Below are 23,520 nucleotides of genomic sequence, written 5' to 3' on the forward strand. Positions count from 1 at the left end.
GAAGAAGAGGAGAAGAGGGTGAGAGGAGAATATATGATCGTTATAGAGTCTCGTCTATCTCCCTCCATGCTCACTATTCCCATTACCTGTTCCCTCGCCGGGGCTCGTCACAGATAGATCTTCCGGGTGGGAATTATGCTGACTCGAGGATCCGCGTCGATGGAACGGGTGCGGGTGGAATCCCGAGAAATGCAGTACCTTGCGCACTGTACTCGCGATTCCGGATTTCCGCTTGGACTCTGGTGAGCTTGGTGGATGGCGCCCATCTCTGCTATCGCCTGCTCCCGCAGCTGGAGGGATCGCTGGTGTATCTGGGTGTTTTGTTGCAGAGGCGTTACTTGGCCGGACGATAGCATTATCAGGGAGGACCAGGTTCTGTGGCTTTGGCGGCCACTGCCCGTCTGCTTTCCATCCCTGGACCATGGCCTTGGTCATGTCGCTGAGGTTTATGGGCACCGTGGGTGTGAGGCCCTGGATGACGACTTTGGAGTAGATGGACGGGTACATTGCGGGGGTGATGGAGGCGCGGATGGGGTTCGAGGTTGAGATTAGGGAAGGGACGACAGGGATAAGAGGGTCATGGAACGGGTTGGAGGGGTCGGATGTTGTTGTCGAGGTTGATGATGTGGATGGTGATGATGTGGGGATCGCGGAGGAGGCGGAAAGGGGCTGCGGGAGGTCTGTGAGGTCGGGAATGGGGTCTGTCGTTAGGTTTTCGGTGGGTTGGTCGCTGGGCGGTAGTGGTGACTGGCCATTATGAAGTTCTAGCGATGTACCTGGAGCTGCCGGAGGTTCGTTCTCGGCGATGGTGAGAGCGGCTTCGGTTCTGGATGCGAGATTCGATGATTCTCCTGTAGCTGGCACAGCGATTGAGTGGGGTGTAGTAGATGCTGGGAAGCTCTGAGCGTCTGTATCCTGAGATGAAGATGTGGTGGTGGTATCCTGGAGCTCGGCATCACTCGCCGACAACGATTGCTGTTTCTGCTCCCATGTCCGGACTTGCTCTCGAGATAGAGCCCCCGACCAAGCATCCCGTCTCTCTACCCATGTTTGTAAACCCTCGTTCCAACCCATTTCCTCCTCCATCTGTCTGCGTCGCTTGCGCCGTCGCTCTGTCCGCCGCGACCCCGCGGACGCCTCCGAGCAAGATGCATCGCCTCCGGGACTAGAGACTGGTGAGAACTGCGGCTCAAGCTCTGATCCGGAGCTGTCGTATTCGCGAACGCGCCATTCGAGAACTTCTGTGGGATCGGGGTTTGGAGGGTACGTTGGAGGAGGGGCGCCGGGCTTAGCGGAAAACTCGAAGGACCAGTCATTTTGGACGATGTCGCGGACGTAGCGCTTGGCTTCCCGAATAGCTTCGTCCCGGGAGTCAGTCGACATCATGAGAAGCTGGGAGAGTGACGGGAGCGGATGGTGGAGGAAGAGGAAGCGCGGAGAGAGAGGGAGGGAGAGGGTGTGTGTGTGAAGAGAATGTGAGGGGTTGATCGCGTGAGGAGAGAAAGGCGGGATGGCGAGGAACAATGAAGGGGCTCGTTTTCGAGTTTCACTTTGCAAGATTTCGCATTGTATGTTGGTAGGTACTGAGTGAGCTATTATGAGGGTTTCAACACTGCGTCATATAGCTGAATGCTTACAAAAGATAGGTGATGATTGATGGGAGAAGGAAGGTTGGATGATGGCGATGTCATCGGAAAAATCTGCCTTGACGAAACAGCTTCAAGCTTGGATCAATGCCGCCACTACAGGGAATCATGCAATAAGGATAATATATACTCTTTTAGTCTAGCTGTTGGTACATGCCGATCGTATCGCTAACGAGGATAGCAAAAATAAGTGGTGGTACAAATGTCATCGCGTGGCCGAACTGTTCCCTGCCCTGCCCTGCACTCCATGCGCGAGGAGAACACCAATCCAAAGCTCATTTCATAGGGTATCAAGTAGTTGCGTTCATGTCCGCACCCGTGCGGCATCCGAGTCGGTGCCATCACTGACAGGGGTTGTGAACCCCCATCCGGAGCTCTTCTTACGCCGACCCTTGCGGTCTCCATACTGCTCGTCAAACTTACGGATCGCCGAGAGAGACGACATGTCTTCGCTGATCGACGCGCTGATCTCCTCCATACCGCGGGTAAAGTGTGCCGGTGTCAGGGTTCGTCTTTCAGGAAATTGGTAAGCACCTTCACCTGTGTGTTGCTGCGCCAAAGCATTCTCCTCCCGCACACAGGCTAATGCAGCTGCGACACATAGGTTCTTCAAATCGGAACCGGAGTATAGCGGAGTACGGCGTGCTAATTCCGGGAGATCGACCGCGCTATCCAACGCTTCTTCCTTGAGATGAATCTTCAGAATCTCCAGACGGTCCTGCTCGGTGGGAAGGTCCACGAGTAAGCGCCGAGGGAGACGTCGGAGCACCGCATCATCCAAGTCGAATGGTCTGTTCGTGGCGACCATAATGAACGTAGAGAGGTCGTTCATACCATCCCACTCTCGCAGGAATTGGTTGATCAGTTCACGGTGGGATGTGCGACTGCTGGCTCCAGTACGGGAGCAGAAAATAGCATCTGCTTCATCTATGAAGACCACGCAAGGATTGAGTTTCTTCGCTAATGTGAATATGGCTTTGACGTTTTTTTCGCCCTCGCCAACATACATGTCATACACCTCGGATCCGCTGACCTCAAGCACAGTGGCGCCACTCTCTCGAGCCACGGCCTTAGCAAGTAAGGTCTTGCCGGTACCCGGAGGTCCGTAAAGCAACAATCCTGGAATTTTGTCCGTGGCTAATACACCGTAGGTAAAAGCTTCTGGTCGGATGAGGGAAAGAGAAGTGAGCGTCTTGATTGCGTCGACGGTTTCCGGTGGGACGTGCACGTCAGCAAAAGTCGTACGAATGCTTTTGGCGTCAACGACACCATTTAGCAACTTTTTCTCATGGGAGTTGCAAGTTTTGCGAAGAGAAGCAAGCAACTGCTCTCGATTTCCCTCCGTACTGGCGGAATTTGTCTTGGGCGGTCGCTGGTGCAACCATTCGTTTCTGATATGATCGGTCTTTCGTATCATTTCAAGACCCCGTCGGATGTGCTCGAAACCAAAGGTTTCATCTCCGCTAACACTTCCAAGGGCGAGTGTTGCTGCCCAATGGACCTGATTATATGACCAATACCGCTCGTTAAGACCGGCTTCTTTCAAGATCGCGGGATCTAGAGGCCAAGAATGTCTCTGGAATATCTCGTCCTCCACTGACGAAGGTTGTTCTTCGAGCCGTGTGCGGAGCATGCTCTGGATGTGTCGAATGTTGATATCTAAAGTCCGTTTCTTCCAATCTTCTGCGAAAATCTTCTCCGTCATCTCGCTTTTCATGGCAGGTGTGACAACAACCATCTGAGAGAATTGATCATCAAACGTGTTTTGTAACAGTCTCGAGGAATCTGATCCTGGAGGAACATCTTGAGCCGTAGTGCCGATGAATAGAACCCGATGCCCGTCCTTTCGGCGGTCTTGAATAACCTTCTGTAGAATGGTCAAGAACCTTGAACCTTCACGGACACTCAGTATATCAGCATAATCTTGCACCTGGACAATGATATCCCGCGGCTGCTGAGGCTGAGGCTTATTGAAACTTTTTGACGCATCGTGGTCGACTGTGGTTGAATCAAGTGGTGACTCTGAGCGCCCACCAGGGGATGAAAGAAGCTTATGGAGAAGTTGGGACCGCCGCTCCACAGCCTGGTCGTAATCAGCCTGGGCCTGGGAGGGGTTGCTCGAGCCGCCTGCCGGCGGGATTCCTGTTAGCAATGTTCTAAGTCCAGTAAGTCCAGGAAGAGGAATGTTTCTGGACTCCTGAGGGCTCTCGATGGCGATGAAGTTCGGCCTCAAACTGCTAGAGCGAAGACTCCGTGGAATTTCCAGGTCAACTTCGCCCTCATCTTCCTCGACCCCTCCTTCGTCTGGCTCCTGCCACGAGTTCGATATTGATGGTCGGTAGACGTCGTAACCTAGGAGTCGAATTGGCGAGGTTTTCCCTGTGTCGGCCAAGTCCTGCTCGATGCAGAGTTGAGCGATATCCTGAGCGTTGAGGGTTACCAAATCAGCGCCAAGCTCTTGGGCAAGTCGCTTGATCACCGCATCTAGAAAAGAGATGCCATCAAAACCCGGATAATGAAGGACTAGGTGCGATTTGCGGGCGGATGGCTCGGTGGCGTATTTGGCGGGCGGTAATCGTAGACCGGCCCTAGCAGAGGCGCAGAGCTCCTCCCATAGCACGTCGGTCAAAGCATACCGGTTCGCGGGATCAGGGCGTTCTTCTGATGAGGGAGGTTCGTCACCATGGCCTCCAGAAGCTTGCGCGTCTGCAGAAGGCTGATCGTCCCGCACAGCAGCGCGAATGTTCACTTGCTGTTGGGCCTGCGCTGCAACCTGATCCGCGTGGACATTGACCACCGTATTTCGCTCGCGAAACCAGTCGGGAACTACGACAGTCGGGGTGACTGATTCCTTAGCCCGCCTCTTGTTCCTGAGCGCCCGACGAACTGCCGACCCATACGGACCGGCCTCCCTCGCTCCGAGCCGTTCATGGGTAGTCTCAACTCCTGAATCCACAGCAGCCGAGTTGTGATTGCCATTGAGGGGTGAGTTTTCGCTAGGGGTGTTTTCGGATACCGAGTCACGAGCATCGTTGGGATCGGAGGGCGTGGACGACCGCCATGGTTGGGACAGGTGAAATCGTCGCAACGGTGATGAGACAACTGCGGGATATCTGCGATGCGCGACGATACGGCAGGGCCGTGACAGAGACCGAAGGAGCCTGGTCTGCTGCATTGACGAGTACATCCAGGGCAATTAATGCCACTGGATTTAAAGAGTTGAAAGGCTGCTGATGCTGCAGGAAATATGTGTCTGCATCAGCTAGAAGTGGACGTGTTGAGCCGACTGAACTTTTTGATCTCAATCATCATCCGCAGCTCCCTTTGTCAGCTGGCAGTCACGTGATTTCGCGTTCTTTAGGAATTGCACTGCGATGCCATCATGAAAGGCCGGGATAAAAATGATAGTGATATGGCAGAGATGGAAGGTAACGGGGTATGTCTGCACTGGTCAGCATAGTTACTATGATTTGCTACTACTGTTACCGCTACTACGACCCAAGCATCCTACCACACGCATATTCGAAGAAACTAGGCAGGAAGGAACAGTGTTTTGCATTGATCAATATATAGTCGGCCAAATCAAACAGAAATCGCATCTAGGACAATGTTGATGAAGCTAAAGACCCCAGGGCTCGAGGCAAACTGTCCATCTAGCACCCCTCTTACCCTAAGCGAGCCATCTTATAGAACACGAACCTAGCGATCTTCGAGAACATTAGCCGCTGAGCGCAAGACAGCCGTGATAAACAAAATGTGCAAGACATGTCTCTCAGACAAAGTATACTGGCAAGTAGCAGACCAACCGGGAAAGGAAGGCCCGAACTATCTCGTCATGGGCGATTTGGAAGTGAAAGAAGAAGGGTATGGTTGTCATCCTCGAGAGACTGGGGTAAGATAAAAGAATGGAATCATGACTTACACTAGATCATGTGTTGATATGTTCTAACCTGTGAGGGATGGCATGATCAACACATCATGAAATGTTAGTAAAGTCGAATGTCCAATATTTGCAGTGGTCAGATAATTCTCGACGCCACATTTTCGGCCATCATCATCATCATGATGTTCACTATGTCGAATTGTCGCAGAAGGAAAATATTTGAGTTGAGGAAGATGAGGATAGGAGGGGAAAGTTTGAGAGAGTTGAAAAGAAAAGAATATAATCAGACGTTCGGTCCATGTATTTCTCCGGCTTAACAAACCATACCTATCTGGGGTTAGTGGGGTCCCGGCCACAGGATTTTCCGGCCAGCGAGGCGCCATCAGACAGAGAGAGAGGAAGAGAGAGAGAGAGAGACAGAAAGAGAGAGGCAGGGCCAGGCAGATTACAGCAAAGAGGCGCAAAAATTCAGGTTCTGCAGGGAGGAAAGCCTCAGTCCGGTGCTTTGGAAGCAGCAGTTGGTTGATTGATAGGGTGAGTGTTGCCAGATGAGATCGTGGTTGTGGTTGTCGACCAGAGAGACAGACAGACAGACACCTTCAGATCCATCATTTTTCCTCTTCTCCCTCCCTCTCTCTTTTCTTCTCCCTCCCCCTTGGAAAGCCACCGCATTCCTTTTCTTGCTTTCCCCCTCCCAATATCTTAGTACTGTACTCTTGATCATCATCCCGGGGATCTGCCCGTTTGCGTGGCGCATCTTGTACCTTTGTTCCTGAGCCGACAGCCAGGAAACACAGTCCATTATTCCGTTCGTTATCAAGGCTTATTGAACTGGGCTGGCGATCGCGACAGGAGCCGTCTGCCGTCTTCTCCGTTCTTTGGTCCCCCCCCCAAAAAAGCCCCTCCACATCATCCGTCTTTCCTCCACTCGAGATCTCCCAATTCTCTCAACCCGCCAACTCTAACGTTCATTGATCCTTCAGGTAGTTAGTCGGATCGCCTGGTCGTTCGTGGTGCCTCCAGCCAGGTCCGACCTATGCATTGAGATTTGGTGTGGTTTTGGAACGGTACCCTACCGACCGTCAGCTGCGTCTGGCTCTCTTGTTCTTTTTCCTAGCCTCCGCTCCGGCACTAAAAGCGGCCCTGTTGTGTCTCCACGTCAAGCGCGCCTTTTCGAGTCCACGTCCGCCCAAGGCTCCGTCGCTGCCATATCATTCAACTTCCCCATTCTTGCTCCTAACTCTTTCTTCTCTCGAACTCGCTCTTCTTTGATTTCTCTGATCGCTGTGGAGTCCCCTAACCGGTGACTTCGTAGCGCGAGAAATGATGATGGCACAGCCGTATGCTGTCCATCAAGGTATTCCCCAACATCCTCTGGCCCAGGGTCACGCATTGGCTCCTGGTCAACACCCAAATGCCCACCCGGGCGCGATGGTCCAACAGGTACACCCTGTGGTGTCCGGACCTGGTCCGCAAGTCACCCAGGGTGGTCCGATGATGGGACAAATGCCGCCTGGAGCGGGGAACGGAGGCCCTGGAGGGCCTGTACAAGCTCATGCGATGTCGCACCTTGGTCCACAGGGACAGATGTTTTCACAGCCACAATATGCGCAAAACTGTACGTTCTTCGGACAGTGACCCCGAAGTCATGGAAGACTTGTTGCTCCGTCCGCGAACACCCTGAGTATGTCTTGGATCAAGCACTAACCATAAACTTCTTTTCTAGTCGGTCAAAACCCCCACCAAATCATGCAGCAACACCAACACCTCCTCAGACAGCGGATGATGTTCCAGCAGGCACAACAAGCGCAGCAAGTTCAACCTCAGCATCAACAACAGCCCCAGCAGCCTCAACCTCAACCCCAACAACATGGTGGTCATCCGGTGACCCTTCCAAACGGAACGCAAGGATTAAACTCAGCGCAGATGGTTGCTATGCAAAATCCGGGGATGCGACCGACGAATCTGCAGATGCAGCAACTTCAACAGCAGATGCAGGTGTCGCAAGGACAACCCCAGAATCTCCAACAGCAGCAGCAGTTCTTGGCGATGCAAGCGCACGCGCATGCTCAAGCCCAGGCCCAGGCTCAAATCCAGCAGTCCCACCAGGCCCAACAAGTCCAACAAGTTCAGCAGCAGAATGCCGCTGTTCAACCGGGCCAACACACTCCCCAACAACGGCCCGCGCCCCAGCCCCAAAGTGTTCATGAAGCTCAAAGCGTCACCCCGCAGCCGCAACCAGGTCCACCGCCGCACCAAGGTAGCGCAACCCCACAGCCGAACCCTCAAGCACCAACGTCCCAGCCACCACAGCAGCAACCAGTAGTGACTCAGGGACAACCGACCCCGAATCTTGCCCCCCAACAGCTTCCTCAGAACCAGCAGCCTGGCCAGCAGCCGCAGCCGCAACAGCAGCAACAGCCCCAACCACAACAGCCGCAGTCGCAACCCCCGACACAACCTCAGCCCCAGCCGGGTCAACAGCACCCGGGCCAGCAACAGGGTCAGCAACCCCACCCTATGACTGCACAAGAAGCGCATTCGAAAGTTCAACAACAGCAACAGCAACAGAATGCTGCCTTGCTAATGCAGCAACAGCAACAACGAATGGCCGTCAGAGGGCAAGCGATTTTAACTCTAGGCCACTTCGCTGAGCAGCTGAGCACTTTTCAGGTAGGAGACACTTTCTTCTCTTAAGCAGACGGAAGATGCTCATATACTTCCAGAGTCGTGGCGAAGCCACCGATTTAGCATATTGGTCAGCCTTCGTTGATAGGTTCTATTCGCCTTCGGGAGTTCTGCGACAGGGAGTGTACAATCCTCAAGCGGGCTCTAAGCAATTCGAGATTGCTACGCCGGCGCTTGCACGGTATTACCTGACACAATTCACAAGTGGTATCCGCCAAATCCAGATGCTCATTGAGGGTGCTCGGGAAAAAGACTTGCCTAATGGAGGTCATATTGTCGAGTGCCCCAAAGCCTCTTTCATTTACTGGTTCACCAACGATGCGCAGGTAAATTGCATGATCAATCTATCTGCATGGCCATGCTGACCCTCATCTAGCTTTTCTCTACTGGAACATTGAGAGCACACTTTGATTTCCAGAACAAAATTGAAATGCTTGATATCGTGGTCATGAACCACACCGAGTATCTTCCTCGAAGCCAGTTACAGGCGCTAGAACTAGACCAGAAACAAAGCCCTAAGGTTACTAAGAACATGGGCAAAAGAGCGCAACAGAAACAACCTCAACAGCCTGCTATCACCTTACCCGAATCTATGGTGACGTCCAATGGAGTCCCCACTGCAGTCATGAGCTTTCTAGAGGTACGTTTCCTTTCTACGCCATGTATCAGATTAAGGTCATTAACATGGCCAAAATAGGTGGCAGAAACAATGTCTCAAATGCAGCTATTGTTCCAGTATTCGTATCAACATCCCAACCTCACACCAACAGAATCGCTCAGGAGCCTTGTGAGCAACATTCAGAACCAAAATGCGAACCCGGCAGCTTTCATGCAGGGTCCTATGAACCCGGCGCTACAGCAAGGCCCCAATGCACGAGCACCCAGTATTGGCGGACCGAATCAGTTCGCATCCCCTGGGCTGAGCCATCTTTCTTTACCAATTGGTGCTCAAGGCTCACCTCATCTCACGGGGTCAGCCCACCCCAGCCCTGCTCAGAGCAATCTGCCCGGACCTCCGGGCATGGGCCCACAAGGCCAGATGCCACCGAACGCAGCACAGATCACTAGTGCCAGCGCAAGTCCTAGCGTGAGCAACAAGCGCCGGCGGACAAGTACGGTGAAGATGGAGGGTGAGGAAGGTGGTGAAGTCAATGGCACTGCTCCGGGAACTGGCAAAGTTAAGGCCAGTCCACGGGTGGGAAAGAGACAGAAAGGTGCTGCCGCCTGATGACGAAGAGCACTGATTACTTTTTTTTGGATTATAAATCAGTTTAAAGAGGATGGGCATCGGCGTACGCTGGGGTACATTGTCTATTTTTTGTGTTGTATGGGGAGTTGGTTGTTGCTTTTGTTCTTTGAACATATCGGATGGGAGAGTTGTTTTTCGCTGATGGGATATGTCATCGGTCCCATGAATCTTCCTGCTCGTCTTCACATGATATCTACTCCGTACCCTTACCGGGTTATGTTGATGGATTCCTGACTTCCACCAAACGGTGAGCCCATTACGTCTCGCAACCCAAAACCTTGGGTTGGGGTCTAGGATCGACCTCAACCTTATGTACTCTATTACCTTTATCGTTCTTGCATTTGGCTTGATTCGGTTTTGCTATTCATCTGGAGTCGACCTTCTGTGATTCGTTTTCCTCCCTCTGTCTACTTGAGGTTGACACGTTGTCGTTGAGCATGATTCCCGATAAGCGTTACAGATGTTTCTGTGTCTAATGCTCGTTGATCTTCGCCGTCGCTTTCTATCTATCTTGGTTTGGCTTGGTCTGATTTATTCCGATATCCACGATCTATCTCGACTTTGGCGACTTGCTCTGTTTGGCGTTGGGAACCTGTTAATTATTACTATTCATGCCGTGTTAAGAACCGTCTCCCGTCTTAAGAACTTGCGGGTTATGTTATCTGTTCATTTTATTCATTTTCATGTTCATATCGATAACTCTTCCTGAACTGTGGTTTCTAAGGATGATGTTCAATCGTAGTCGTCAAGCTGAGGTCGAGTCAAACGGTTACTCAATGCCATACTGAGGCATGTAAACTGGCTTGTAATCACAGGCTCAATTATACATTGAATATATGACTATCACTTTTCAAACTAAGATACACCCCCAACCCAGCCCTAAACGCCCTCAAATGCACGCACAATCATGACAGCTAGTTAGTTAGACACTCGCTCTACAAGTCCAGGGTATCCGAGGCGCTCCCAACAAAGAGAGCGCATAAAGAATGCCAAAGTCGAAAAAACCAACACGAGGAAGCAGAAGTAGAGATTATGAGTCCTTCTTCGCAAACCTCGCCAACGCAGGCCCTAACTCCTCCCGCTCAGCCCGAAGTTTCTCCTTCGCGCGCCCCATACGCTGCTTATGCAGCTCTTGCGCCTTGAGCAGCTTCTCATCGATGACATTCTTCCTCCCCTTCTTGCGGAGGTATTTCCGAAGCGCGCTGTTCCTTCCGCGGCCACGATTCTTGAGTTTCTCCATGGCATCTTCAGGCCGACGATCGAGGTCCTTCTCTTCCCGGTTTTTCTTGTCGCTGACTGTATCCACTTTACCAATAAAGCTGGGGTCGAGAGAGATCATGCCTGGCTGCAGCTTGTTCAAAAGGGAGCGGACCTCGGCTTCCTGGCGCTGCTTGGGGTTCTCGTAGGGGTTGACTTCGAGGGCATCGTAGTTAGGTTCGCCGGCCCCAGGGACGATGATGCTCGCGAAGCCCTTGTCGTGGGCGACGCCGAGGATATCCTCGTATGGGCACCAGCGGAGATTCTCGATACGTTGGCCGTCGCCACCCCAGGACATGTAGGGTGACTGGACCTTTTGCGCGTCTGCGGCCGCGGCGTCGAAGAGGCCACGCCAGACGCTAACTTGTGTGCCCCAGCCGACAGCTGTGAGACCGCGATCCGAAATGGATACTGAGGCGCCTGGCTGATGGCAGGAGTAGGAATGAACTTCGCGGTACATGCGAACGTCCCAGACGTTCATGCGGAGGTCTTGGCCGGTGGACACCATGTAGCGGCCTTGGCGGTCGATGGCAAGGGAGCGGACGGGGCCGCGGTGGACAAGGGCTTTGACGAGAGGTGTTTCGGTGTTCGGGGACCAGAGGGTGACAGTACCGTTTTGGTGGCCGACGTGCATTATGGCGTTCCAGGGGTTTTGGGCGAGGGCTGTAGGGGCGCCGGTTTTGGTGGGGATCTCGGCAACGAGTTGGCCGGTTGAGGTATCGGTATATTTGAGGTGGCCGCTCATTTGCTATACGATTGTCAGATGTTGCAAGTACAGGGGCATGAGAACTACTCACAACCGAAGCGAGAAGGAAATGGTAGGGGAGAAAGTCGAGGAAACAGGGCTCGACAATCCTGTTAAGGTTGTGCAGCTCGACACCCTGGCTGTCGTAGATGTATACCGACTTCTTCTGGGCGACAGCAAAGTACTGGTTGTTGTGCAGCCACCGCGCATCCCTCACAGTCTCCCTCAAATGCAGCTCACAGCCCAGCTTGCCATTCCGCCAGTCCATCGTCGCAACGTGACCCTTCCGTCCCGCTAGCAACAGTCCGCGTCCATTTCGTGTATAGTCCATCCGGTAGGGTCCGAAATCATCCAATCTCAGCTCAAACTTCTTCTTGGCCGTTTCGATTCCAACTCCCTCTGTAATTTCGTCCTGGCGCACCTTGTACGTCCGTTCCATCTCTCCCTCCGGCTCAAGGAATCCGGCTTCATGTTCCAAAAGAATCTCCGCATCTTTCGCGCGGAGTGCAGCATCTTTGTACTTTTGTTCGACGGCTTGTAGGTTGCTTCGTAGTTTTTTGTCTCTTATACCCTGAGTGCGAACAGCTTTGCCGCGGCCGTACTTCTGCTGAGCTTCGATCAACCGCTTGCTTTCTTTGCGCTGCTTCGTTGGCGCAACGGCCGTTGTCGGCGCAGTTGGCGCTTTGTCCGCCATGTTGACAATAAGATCGTATTCGCGAGCTGCAGCAGTCCTTTCGGTTTCTCAATGAATATAGCACTCAGTCTCGACTGGGCCCTGCGGTTGACGGAGAAATTTAATTTTTATTCTGCAGGAGAAAAGCGGCCAGACCGCCTTTCACTCTGCTCGCTTGTTTTTTTCCCCCACCGCCTATTTTTTTCAACGGACAACGATCTATATTCCATCTTTGCTGAGAACCTTGTTGGATTTGGTGGTTTTTTATTGTCGTCTTGCGATTCAGACCTTTGTTAGAAGTTTGACAATCTGGCATCTCTCCCATTCCGCTTTAAGGGCTCCGGCGGTGCCAATATGGCGCCTACTTCGACGGTGCATCACCACCGTTCCACCACTAAGACCTCCCACAAGCCTTACAAAACTGGCCATGCTTCTAAGCGCGCTTTGAAGGATCAGGCTAAAGGTGCGCCAGAAACATCGAAATTGAAGTAACCCTGACGAATAATAGACTGACCGTCTGCAGGCAAGGTCGAAAGGGCAGAGCGGGGCACTCGAAGGACCCCTCACCAGCAACTTATGTCGAAACTCGACCGAAAGAACCAAGCTCGTCAGAAGCAGCAATCGAAACAGAAGGAGCGAGCGGAGGCTACTAGCATTTTCTCCGGCCAGCATGGCGCGCCCCGGCATGTCGCTATTATCCCACTTTCGGTCGACATCGATACTACGGCTATTATTCGGGCGCTGAACGAGAGCGTCGACGTTTCTTCTGATGTGGTTCCGGATACAATCTCTCGCGTGCGTGTCGATCGGTTCCGCCAGAACATCCAATACATCCCGGCCAAGTTTGACCTGATGGGTGCTTTAGACGCTTGTCGCATGGCGGACTTTGTCATCGTAGCGGTTTCCGCGAATGTGGAGGTGGAAGAGGAAGGAGAGCTGTTGTTGAGGTCGATTGAAGGACAGGGTATTTCGAACGTCCTTGCGGTTGTACAGGTATATTGAACTGGTTGTGTTCTATGCTCTGGTTTTAGGACTGACGATATTGTATCAGGGACTTGATCAAGTCAACCCTTCTAAGAGACGCCCCCAAGTTGCCGGCTCTCTTAAATCATACCTCAACCACTTTTTCCCTTCCGTTGACAAGGTGCTGTCTATCGACTCCCGACAGGAGTGCGCAAACACTATCCGATCCCTCTGCACTGCTACACCGAAGGGAGTCCGCTGGCGCGATGATCGGAGTTGGATGCTTGTGGAAAGTATTAAGTGGCCTGAAACCGCTTTAAACGAGGTCGATGACGTTGTGGTCACTGGTGTTGTGCGTTCGAAAGGACTAAAGGCGGACCGTCTGGTACATATTCCTGGTTGGGGTGATTTCCAGATCGATACCATCACAGCTGCTCCTCTAGCTGCGCGACCAAAACGGGATGATGCGATGAACCTCGACGACAATGCTCAGACACAAGTTTTGGATGCGCCATCTGCGGATCGGGATGACTTGGCAACTGTTGCGCCAGAGGAAATCGAAATGGACGATGACATCGAATCAATGCCCGACACGGACAGGAAGGGTGTGCTTCTAGATGACCACCACTATTTCTCCGATGATGATGAGCACATTCCCGCCAAACCCAAGAAGCTACCAAAAGGAACCTCCGAGTACCAGTCTCATTGGTTTCTGGACGATGTATCGGACTCCGGCTCCGACATCGGTGACGATGAGGATGAGGAAATGGAGATGGATATCTCTGGAGCCCCTGAAGATGGTGTCTTCCCAGACAACCAGGATGCCATGACAGAAGGCGGACCTTCAGAATACCCACAATCAGAGATGTTCCTCGATCCATCACCAGAGGAGGAGGCACAGCAACTAGAAGAATACAGAGCCAGCCGCCGCACAAACGAGGCCAAAGACGATCTCGAATTCCCTGACGAAATTGAACTTCATCCGAATGTTCTCGCGCGTGAGCGTCTCGCTAGATACCGCGGAATGAAGAGTCTCAAGACTAGCCCTTGGAACACATCCGAGGACCGAGCCCACGAACCCGAGGACTGGCGCCGACTCCTCCAGTTCGGCGACTATAAGGGGTCCAAGAACAGGATCATTCGAGAAGCCCTCATCGGCGGCGTCAGCCCTGGTTCCCGAGTTGACGTACACCTCCGCGCAGTCCCCGCCTTCCTCCGCAACAAACCTCAACCTCTCTCCCTCTTTTCCCTCCTCCGCCACGAACACAAGCACACCATCGTCAACATCAACATGCACCTCAACGCTGCCGTTGAGGAGCCCCTAAAGGCCAAGGAGGAGTTGGTCGTTCAGTACGGCCCGCGCCGCCTTGTGGTCAATCCAGTCTTCTCATCCGCCGACAACACCCCCAACAACGTCCATAAATACGACCGCTTCCTCCACCCAGGCCGCAGCGCAATCGCCACCTGGATTGGCCCCCAGACTTGGGGCTCTGTGCCAGTATTGGTCTTTAAGCGCCGAGCTGCTCCAGAGGACCCCGAAATCCTCGACTCCGCCGACGCCGAAGACACTACTACACCCACCCCTCTCACAGAATCCGACTTCAACACAACTACCCTCTCCCTTATTGGCACAGGCACAGTCGTAGCGCCCGACCATTCACGTGTTGTCGCCAAGCGCGCCATCATCACGGGCCACCCATACAAGATCCACAAGCGCGTCGTCACAGTCCGGTACATGTTCTTCAACTCCGAAGACGTCAACTGGTTCAAGGCATTACAGCTCTGGACCCGGCGCGGGCGCTCTGGGTTCATCAAGGAGAGTCTGGGTACACATGGTTACTTCAAGTGTACTTTCGATGCGAAGTTGAATCCGCAGGACTCTGTGGGCATTAGTCTTTACAAGAGAGTGTTCCCGCGGAAGGCGAGGGGGCTAGAGGATGTTGTTGTTGAGAACTAGATACTCTTATCCACATTTATTCTCAAAGAGATATATCCTATGGACGGGTAGATTGACATGATACCACAAAACTGCATGCATGATTTGATGAGGCTTATGCTTTTTTTTTTGTCTTGGGGGTCTTCGGGGGAAAAGTACTTTGAGCTAGATACATAGGTATATAGATAGATGCTGATTTGGTAGATGAACTTATGACTCCTTTCTTCAACAAGCATTGGCGCATAAAGGTTAGGAGCAGAGGGGAGAATAAGTAGCATGTAGCTAACAATAGATGATCAATGATTCTTAACCACGTCCAGAGCCAGAAATCATTCTTACCACTGAACAAGGAACATTGGAATCTTGTATAGTTGGGCGAACCGAGCCTTGACAAACAAATGAGAGATATCTTAACGTAACATATAAGTAGATAGATTACTCCGCCTAGCCTACGCGAAATCATCCTCCTCCGGTCCTTGAATCCCGTTCTTAACCCGCAAGAGAAGCGTCGTCTTCCACTTGTCTAGCTGGCTGAGCTGGTCGAACTGGAAGAGCTTATCGGCAAAGCCTTCCTGGTCATGAGCTTCAACCGACTGAATTAGGTCAACAAGTAGCTGGTGTTCTCTTGTCGTTTGGAATGTGTGGTCGATTTCGCGGTAGCTTTCTAGGGCGCGGCTGGCGGTAACCATGTCCTGGCCAGGGTTAGTTTAGTATCCACTTATTTGGACTGAACGGGACGAACCTGGGTTGCTAGGTGGCAGATTCCGGCCTTTAGGAGGTAGTCCTTGACAGACCACTTCATCATGTTGTTGTTGATGGCGGAGCGGGCGATGCGCTCGTAGTGTTCGATGGCCTTGTAGTAGTCGCTCTCTAGAGCAGCGAGATCGGCGGCTTTGAGGTAGTGCTTGTTTGCGAGACTGTACAAGTATGATAGGTCAGTATTAAGCGTCTCGCAAGATCTAGCAGGTCGGAGAACTCACGCCTCGGCATTGTCACTGTCGAACCATTCTGCCGCCTTTTCGTACGCTTCCAGCGCCAGCTTTATGTTGACTAGATCATTTTCATATACTTCTGCCAGGTACTGTTGCTGTGTAGCTGCTCGGCGCAAGTTTCCTTTCAGAACATAGTGTTGGATGGCAGATGAGAGCACGCGGACGGCATCCTCAGGATCTGTCTTGCGGTAGACCTTGAAGGCTTCCTGCAGGGTGTTGGCGGCGTCATCGGGTTCATTCAACTGGTTAGTCTGCACCGCGGCAGCTTTCTCAAAGGCTTGGCCGGCTTCCTTGTCTATTCGAATCCAAAAATCAATACCACGGTCACGATCTCACGTCTTAATAGATAGGTGGGGTGCTTACTCTGCTTGTTGATTCGGAATGCATTCGCGGCCTGTGTGTATAGATCTGCTACGTTCTCGTACTTCTCCGTCCGCCCGCCAAAGAAACTAAAGCCACTGGAGGCGCCTTGAAGGGCTTTGTCGGCCTAGAAGGCAAAGGCTATTAGTTATGCTGTTGGCAGCGGGGCTGGGAGAAGCATCCAGCTTACCTTCTGCAGGAGGGCTCGGGGATCGGCGCCCATCTTGACTCGGTGTTTATAATTCTCTAAAGAGAGAGAGAGAAAACGGTTTCGACAAGAAGTATATCAAATTAATCTGAGGATCGCAGGTTGAGTGTTATAAGGAAAACTGTTGGAGTTGCCGGTAGCTGTTCGCAATGAGCGTCACTGCCAAGACCGATCCTCAACTCCCCAGACGGGCGGTGGCCATGATCTTTTCTCCGGAGTCCCTGTCCAAGTTCGCGATTTGCTTCAGACCTGGTGATCTAGGCTCATTGCATCTACAGTTCTTCTAAAACTGACCCTTGTCTATTGACAATGCTACGCACAACCTCCCGTCTGTCCTTCGCGCCTTGCCGAAGTCTACGTGTCACCGGATCCAAATCGCGATTCTATTCATCAGACCCGAACAATAATACCGACATCAAGTCGATGCTCAAGAAGCCAACGTGGTCTGTCCGCTCTTTGCTTCCCGATCCCGCCGCGAAGCCGTCGTCTCCCTCAGTTACTCCGGCTCAGCTCCGACATCTGCTTCGCCTATCAGCACTACCCCAACCGTTGAGCCAGGAAGAGGAGCAAAAAATGCTTGAGACGCTCGAGTCTCAGATTCACTTTGTAAGGGAGATACAGAAAATAGACACAACGGGGGTAGAGCCTCTGCAGAGCATCCGCGATGAAAGCCCCGAGGCGGTGCAAGAGAACACAATTGGATTGGAACGGCTCAAGGAAGCTATGTCGAAGGAGCGAGTAGTTGGCCGGAACAAGAAAATCCAACGACTTGACTCGGTGAGGAACGATCGTCCTGATGGTGATGTTTGGGATGGAAATGCTCTTGGTTATGCATCGAAGAAAAAGGGAAGGTTCTTTGTTGTTGACACGGCAGATTCTTAAGCCGTTAAGCCATCTCGCATCCCGAGGTCCTGCTATTGATATACAAACAAAACGAGCAAAAGCCCTTGAACTTGAAACTTTGGACTACCTACCGGCAACGACGACGACGACGGTTGCGGGTGTTGCGTCATGGGTGAGCTTGAGAGCAGGCAGCAGCTGACTCATCATTGTTTTCACATGCTGATGACTTGAAAATGATTGTTGGCAAGTCACTGCTATCTCCTTTACAATCTCTCGAGAGCAGCCTTATCCCGCAAGGGTCAAACATAGAGATATTCTGTTCCTGCAATGTGGAAAAAAATCAGCTCCTTTGGGTCGGACTCCAAGGAGGAGTCGAAAGCGGGTGGGCAAGACCTGACAACCATACTGAGTCGGTCTCAGCGGGCCGACCTTACGGTTCTCGTCGCTGAGATCACACAGCGCATGAGGGACTCAGTCGACGAGACTTTCAAACCTTCAAATACACAGCAAAATGACTCGGCAGCACCCATTAATCTAATTGATCTGGACAACGAGAATGACACTCCGACTGCAGACGCGCAGAAAATTGAGAAAGCAGGGGACAAGCAGACCCGCGTGGAGTACAGACCAACGGCCGAAGATGCAAAGGCTGAGGCGAATCTCTTGACGCAATTCGATGACTGGAGGGACTCCGTTCTTCTACGAATCGGAGAGGTTGTCAATCAAAAGATGGAGGATGAGGCCGATCAAGAAGAATCACAAGACGAACACCGACCGGAAAGTCCGCATGACGATGATGATCCCAGCTGGAGTCGGCTTTCTGAGATTTATCACCCTGTCGAGACTCCCTTGATCCGTCTTCCAAAACCAAAACGACTCCTTGTTTTACACACCTTGCTGCTCTTAATGCTGAGCCTTGAGCACTACAATGCCAATTCTCGTGTATTAATGTTATATGCTGCCTCCAGTTTGGGCTTGGGAGTTAAGACTTTGAACCAAGATGAAGTCAAGGTTTCGCGGGGGCTCCTGGACGCTGCACTTCAACTCCCTGCAAATGCAGATGCCCAGAATCAAGCCAGAGGGCCTGATAACTCGAGAAAATGGAAAGTTGGTATCGCTTCTGTTGCGGGTGCTGTCCTAATTGGCGTTACCGGTGGGCTCGCGGCACCTTTCATTGCGGCAGGCTTGGGCACGGTGATGGGGGGACTGGGATTGGGTGCAACTGCTGCTGCAGGGTACCTTGGTGCGCTTGCAGGAAGCGGGGTCATCGTCGGTGGCCTCTTTGGTGCTTACGGCGGACGTATGACCGGACAGATGGTTGATAAGTATGCTCGAGAGGTGGACGATTTCGCCTTTCTGCCTATCCACGGTTCCAGACACAGGTCTAGCGACGAGAAGGAAGCAGCTCGGGATGATCATCGCCTACGAGTTACCATCGGTATTACAGGATGGTTGACAGAGGAGGAGAATTTTGTCGTCCCGTGGCGTGTAATTGGCAAAGATTCTGAAGTTTTTGGTCTTCGTTGGGAAACCAAACCGCTTCTAGATCTTGGAAACGCCATAGATTATTTGGTCACCACCGCTGCCTGGTCTGCGGGCCGTGAAGTTCTCTCCAAAACAATCTTGGGAGGCATAATCAGCGCAATGGTCCTGCCTCTCGGTCTGCTCAAGGTTGCTACTGTGGCCGATAATCCGTTCAGCGTGGCTAAAGCTCGATCAGATAAGGCGGGTGAAGTTCTCGCCGATGCTTTGATTAGCAAGGTACAAGGCGAGCGACCTGTCACACTTATCGGGTACTCTTTGGGCTCTAGGGTGATTTACTCATGCCTGCAAAGCCTGGCCAAGAGGCACGCATATGGGTTGGTCGAAACGGCTATCTTTATGGGATCCCCAACACCATCCGATGCACCAGACTGGCGTCGCCTACGACGGGTCGTTAGTGGGCGGCTTGTCAACGTTTACTCCGAGAATGACTCCGTTCTCGCTTTCCTCTATCGGACAAGTAGCTTGCAGCTGGGTATTGCTGGGTTACAGCCCATTGAAAATGTACCTGGTGTCGAAAATTACGATGCGAGTGACATTATCACTGGTCACCTCCGCTATCAGTACCTTGTTGGCCGGATTCTACGAAGAGTTGGGTTGGAATGCATCAGTTCTCGGGAGGTTGCGCGGGAGGAGGCAGCGCTCGCTGCCAAAGACCGAAAACAAGAACAACAACGCCTCCAAAATGAACATAAAGCAGGTATCGCAGGAGACAAGGAAGCGGCACGCAGGAAGCTGGAGAGCGGCGAGATTGCCGAGGGAGAGAGCACACTTGAGACGCCCAAGGCAGATGAACCTCGGACTGTTCGCATACCACGTCGTCCAGTAGGAGGGAGTTCGGCTGGGGAGAGCAATGAGGCTCTGCCTAGCAACGAAGCTAGGCATTAGATATGTTATTATACCTTACGGGCATATACAATTGAGTTTCCGGTTTTAAGGCTCACCGCAAGCGTGCAGTAGCTCTCCTCGAGTCATTAAATCAAGTAGTAAGATAACCAGTATTGATTAGCCAAGCCATTCATATATCTACTAGGCAAGCATGATACACTGGGAGTGTGAACAGCCCCTCACTCATCTTCAAACTGAACATGGTCGTAGGTCCCTGGTCTCTCCTCCACTCTCTCCCTTCTCTCAGCCGGTCTTCTTACTCTACTGGGGTTGATCGCCATTGTCTTGAAATGGAGAAGGTTCGAGAGGTTCTTGCGACGGGTTGTCATGGGTGGTTGTACACTCGGATCCTCATGAGCTACCACCTGCATTCTAGGTGATCCTTAGATAATCCTATAATCACACCGGTTCTTTCTCTAACCGACTTCTGAGACATACCAGAGTCTACTCCAAAAATAGCAGCAAGGTGGATTCTTCACTCGGGCATACTTCAAGTCCGGCCCGGTAAGCAACAAACCGGCAGATGATTCTCACACGACACCACATGGTGGAGCTCTATATTCTCAACTCGCAAGGGTGTCAACTTGTCTTACCTTGAACTGCGCAAAGTGCATGGATCCATAGGGCGCCTTAGCCCTAAAGCACGCTTCCCCGCGCCGATCAACACGCTATGATCGCTGCCTCAATGCATGTCTCATCCGGTATCCGATTCCTATGCCTATTTCAGTCGACACTGCCCGTTTGCCTGTCAGCCGATGTGATGATCCTGTATCGATGCAGACAATGTGTCTCACTGCCTACGGACGTTAATGATGTTCATTGCTCTGCTTTTGGGGAAGTACAGGAATGACCCGCTGTGCTCCATGTACTCATGACTGACGTTGGACAACTCGGAGAGCACGGTTCCGTCTTGAGCTTGTCAAGCTTCCGGTGTACAGAGTAGTTGGGCATACAAACGGAGAGATGGGATATAAAAGCCCTCTTCTACCCGGCTCAGGCTGATCTTCATCAGCACCTCACTCTCTCTACAATCCTACAAACTACCAACAAAATGAAGATCACAGCCCTCCTCACCCTTCTCCCCGCCGCCCTTGCAGCCAACTCCGGCTTCAAAGTGGTCGCCCGCCAAGCCAACAGCGGCACCTCAACCCTCTCCTACGATCCCAAATTCGACGTCGGCACCTCCTCCCTCAACACCGTTGCCTGCTCCGACGGCGACTTCGGCCTCGTCAACGAGGGCTTCTCAACATTCGACTCTCTTCCCTCCTTCCCGCGCATCGGAGGCGCACCCACAGTTGCCGGCTGGGGCAGCGCGAACTGCGGGAAATGCTACGAGGTGTCGTACACGAACGCTGCTGGTGTCACCACCTCGCTCTTTGTGACTGCCGTTGACTCAGCACCGGGTGGGTTTAATGTGGGCGTGCAGGCTATGAATGAGTTGACGGGGAACCGAGCAATTGAGTTGGGACGGGTGAACATTGCTTGGACGGAGGTTAGCAGGGAGAGTTGTGGGTTGACTCCTCGTGCCTAGATCGAGCACCATGGCCTAGGGGAAGCATTGCATAGCAGTTGAGAACTTGCCTTGGGCTTCGTTCTTGACTTGTCTTTTTGAGCTGCATTGAAGCGGTTAATGGGGTTTTTTTCGTTGTTGTTTTGTACGAAGATTAACTTTTAATAAGGATAATGAATAGTCTTTCTTGATGATTTGTGCGCGAAATACATAAGCAGATTGGTGTATGTTTACTCTATCTATTATACATCGTATTACCCTCTGTAACAGCCCTACAAAACCCCCAGCATCTCCTCCACCCTCCCAAACTTCTCTCTTGGCTTATCCTTCTTGGCCCCATTCTCCCGTTCAGCACGATCAATCCTCTCCCAATCATCCCAACTCGTCGCCCTAATACCCCTCTTCTCAGCCTCAGGTCGAACACCTTCCCATCCGAGACCCGTCGACTCTCCAGGTCCATTAAGTAGAGAAACTCCGCTAGCAGCCACATCCGCCGCAATAGCTTCAGCCGTACTAAAAGCATCGGTCATCGTCGTCGCGATAACACCCGTCGGTCCGCGCTTCACCCAACCAGCACAGTAAAGACCCGGTAAGTGGGATATTAACGACCCGTCCGGTAGTGTATCCCGGGTTCCACCCTCCGCCTCAAGCGGGACAGTAACCCGTCCAAAGCCATCATTAGTGATAACACCGCGACTCTCATCGAAGGGGATGCCAAGATCCGACAGACCCGGTAGCGGGAGGCCCTTGTATCCAACGCTGCGGAAGAACGTATTCGCGGGAATATCGACTTTGGCCGGTTTGCCGCTAGAAAGAAACTTAGGGGTGACTTTGGAGCTAGCGGAGAAAGGATCCTTGGGGTCTAATTCGTTACGTGTAAAGCGGACGTGGGAGAGGCGATGCGGGAAGACGGGCGACCAGTTGAGGCACTCGGGAGAGAGGAGGAAGTCTAGAGACCAGGATTTGGTGGATGTTGTTGGGTCGTTGGCGGAGCCTTTGGCGAGGAGCTGGATGAGTCGTTTTTGCGCGCGGGGGAGCGCGGAGATTACCTCGTCGGGCGGGAGCAGGCCCTTTGGGATTGCGTCGAATGAGACGGATGGGAGTTGGAGGAGTTCGCGGACTTCTTTGATTGTGAATGATGCCTATGGGAGTCAGTCTACGTGGGTATGAGAGTGATGTCGATGCATACCTGTAAAGGCCCTCTTCGGCCGACCACTCGGACTCGGTTGATCTTGCTTTGAGAAAGAGCCTCTAGAGCATGATCGGCGATGTCGGTTTGACGAAGGCGATCTACGTCCGAAAGCAGGATCCTAGCTACGTCTAGTGCCACATTGCCTTGACCGATGATGACTGCGTCTTTTCCTGCGGTGAGGTCTGGGGCAAGATCCCGATGCTCTGGGAGTCCGTTGTACCACCCGACAAATTCACGGGCAGAATATACATTTTTCAGTGCATCTTCTCCAGGAATTCCCAGTCGCTTATCCTTTGGCGCGCCGTATGCGAACAGAATGGCATCGTAGTGCGGTTTGAGAACTTGCAGTGGGAGGGTCTCGCCCAGCTCAACATTGCCAATGAAGTTGAATCGCGGAGAGCCCGCAACCTCCGTGAACTTCTCCTCACAGTTCTGGTCCTCAATGTTAGCTATGTATGTTTCCCGATAGTTTCCCGAGGACACTTACCTTGACTTCAGGGTGGTCAGGAGCTACACCGTACCTAGCCAGGCCAAAGGGCACAGGGAGCTTCTCATACATGTCTACCACTGCATCTTCAACTTTTGCGAGCAGACGATATGCTGCATAGAAACCGGCCGGTCCTGAACCAACAATGGCTACTCGAAACGGTCGGTTAGTCTGAACCGCTTGGCTGAAAGGTCGGCGTTGCGGTCCAAGTCGGGAGAGAGGCTGGCGGTTTGTTGGCTTAATAGGACGAGCAACACGCACTGTGCACTGTGCACATATATAAGGAGCACGCTGAAGACCCATTGTGCAGATGCAATGAGGGAATTTGTAGAAGTGCAATGCAATGCAGTTGAAGTATGCGAAGTAATAAATTGGATGAATAATAATAATGCAGCGACTGCGGATGACTCAAATGACGTGGGTCACGTGGAGCCTTATCGATAGGGCTTATCGGGGGC

At 52.4% G+C, this 23,520-nt stretch overlaps 10 protein-coding genes across 10 annotated transcripts; 5 read left to right on the forward strand and 5 right to left on the reverse strand.

The window, feature by feature from the left end:
* Positions 1-54: 54 nt before the first annotated feature.
* BJY04DRAFT_220514 (uncharacterized protein) lies at positions 55-1,383 on the reverse strand (the record flags this gene model as incomplete). The annotated part of the gene is made up of 1 exon (XM_073716892.1): positions 55-1,383. One exon carries the CDS (start codon positions 1,381-1,383, stop codon positions 55-57), a length of 1,329 nt encoding a protein of 442 aa, XP_073568966.1.
* A 326-nt stretch (positions 1,384-1,709) lies between these two features.
* On the reverse strand, positions 1,710-4,940 carry BJY04DRAFT_103639 (ATP-binding protein). Its single transcript, XM_073707968.1, has one exon. The coding sequence runs from the start codon at positions 4,831-4,833 to the stop codon at positions 1,951-1,953; it is 2,883 nt and encodes a 960-aa protein (XP_073568967.1). The 5' UTR covers positions 4,834-4,940; the 3' UTR covers positions 1,710-1,950.
* A 2,184-nt stretch (positions 4,941-7,124) lies between these two features.
* On the forward strand, positions 7,125-9,473 carry BJY04DRAFT_194402 (LIM domain-binding protein). Its single transcript, XM_073712051.1, has 4 exons — positions 7,125-8,202; positions 8,256-8,543; positions 8,594-8,857; positions 8,915-9,473. The coding sequence occupies exons 1-4, from the start codon at positions 7,279-7,281 to the stop codon at positions 9,443-9,445; spliced, it is 2,007 nt and encodes a 668-aa protein (XP_073568968.1). The 5' UTR covers positions 7,125-7,278; the 3' UTR covers positions 9,446-9,473.
* Positions 9,474-10,350: 877 nt separating this feature from the next.
* Positions 10,351-12,242, reverse strand: BJY04DRAFT_194404 (WDR46/Utp7 family protein). The gene is made up of 2 exons (XM_073712052.1): positions 11,521-12,242; positions 10,351-11,471 (listed from the first exon to the last, which is right to left on the reverse strand). The coding sequence occupies exons 1-2, from the start codon at positions 12,160-12,162 to the stop codon at positions 10,497-10,499; spliced, it is 1,617 nt and encodes a 538-aa protein (XP_073568969.1). The 5' UTR covers positions 12,163-12,242; the 3' UTR covers positions 10,351-10,496.
* Positions 12,243-12,495: 253 nt separating this feature from the next.
* Positions 12,496-15,061, forward strand: BJY04DRAFT_208879 (small subunit rRNA maturation protein TSR1; the record flags this gene model as incomplete). The annotated part of the gene is made up of 3 exons (XM_073714053.1): positions 12,496-12,604; positions 12,665-13,134; positions 13,193-15,061. The coding sequence occupies 3 exons, from the start codon at positions 12,496-12,498 to the stop codon at positions 15,059-15,061; spliced, it is 2,448 nt and encodes an 815-aa protein (XP_073568970.1).
* Positions 15,062-15,171: 110 nt separating this feature from the next.
* Positions 15,172-16,779, reverse strand: sec17 (alpha-soluble NSF attachment protein SEC17). The gene is made up of 5 exons (XM_073707970.1): positions 16,583-16,779; positions 16,396-16,519; positions 16,021-16,327; positions 15,783-15,957; positions 15,172-15,732 (listed from the first exon to the last, which is right to left on the reverse strand). Exons 1-5 carry the CDS (start codon positions 16,613-16,615, stop codon positions 15,490-15,492), a joined length of 882 nt encoding a protein of 293 aa, XP_073568971.1. The 5' UTR covers positions 16,616-16,779; the 3' UTR covers positions 15,172-15,489.
* Positions 16,780-16,909: 130 nt separating this feature from the next.
* Positions 16,910-17,482, forward strand: BJY04DRAFT_220520 (Asp-tRNA(Asn)/Glu-tRNA(Gln) amidotransferase subunit GatC; the record flags this gene model as incomplete). Its single annotated transcript, XM_073716893.1, has 1 exon — positions 16,910-17,482. The coding sequence occupies one exon, from the start codon at positions 16,910-16,912 to the stop codon at positions 17,480-17,482; it is 573 nt and encodes a 190-aa protein (XP_073568972.1).
* A 125-nt stretch (positions 17,483-17,607) lies between these two features.
* BJY04DRAFT_194410 (DUF726 domain protein) lies at positions 17,608-19,928 on the forward strand. The gene has a single exon (XM_073712053.1). The coding sequence runs from the start codon at positions 17,771-17,773 to the stop codon at positions 19,871-19,873; it is 2,103 nt and encodes a 700-aa protein (XP_073568973.1). The 5' UTR covers positions 17,608-17,770; the 3' UTR covers positions 19,874-19,928.
* A 518-nt stretch (positions 19,929-20,446) lies between these two features.
* On the forward strand, positions 20,447-21,574 carry aspf13 (allergenic cerato-platanin Asp F13). Its single transcript, XM_073712054.1, has one exon. The coding sequence runs from the start codon at positions 20,925-20,927 to the stop codon at positions 21,402-21,404; it is 480 nt and encodes a 159-aa protein (XP_073568974.1). The 5' UTR covers positions 20,447-20,924; the 3' UTR covers positions 21,405-21,574.
* Positions 21,575-21,587: 13 nt separating this feature from the next.
* On the reverse strand, positions 21,588-23,414 carry BJY04DRAFT_194412 (NADPH-adrenodoxin reductase). Its single transcript, XM_073712055.1, has 3 exons — positions 23,063-23,414; positions 22,573-23,007; positions 21,588-22,525 (listed from the first exon to the last, which is right to left on the reverse strand). The coding sequence occupies exons 1-3, from the start codon at positions 23,363-23,365 to the stop codon at positions 21,656-21,658; spliced, it is 1,608 nt and encodes a 535-aa protein (XP_073568975.1). The 5' UTR covers positions 23,366-23,414; the 3' UTR covers positions 21,588-21,655.
* Positions 23,415-23,520: the final 106 nt, after the last annotated feature.

The sequence above is a fragment of the Aspergillus karnatakaensis genome (assembly GCF_047715665.1).
Source record: "Aspergillus karnatakaensis strain CBS 102800 unplaced genomic scaffold BJY04scaffold_40, whole genome shotgun sequence".
Taxonomy (NCBI): Eukaryota; Fungi; Ascomycota; class Eurotiomycetes; order Eurotiales; family Aspergillaceae; genus Aspergillus; species Aspergillus karnatakaensis.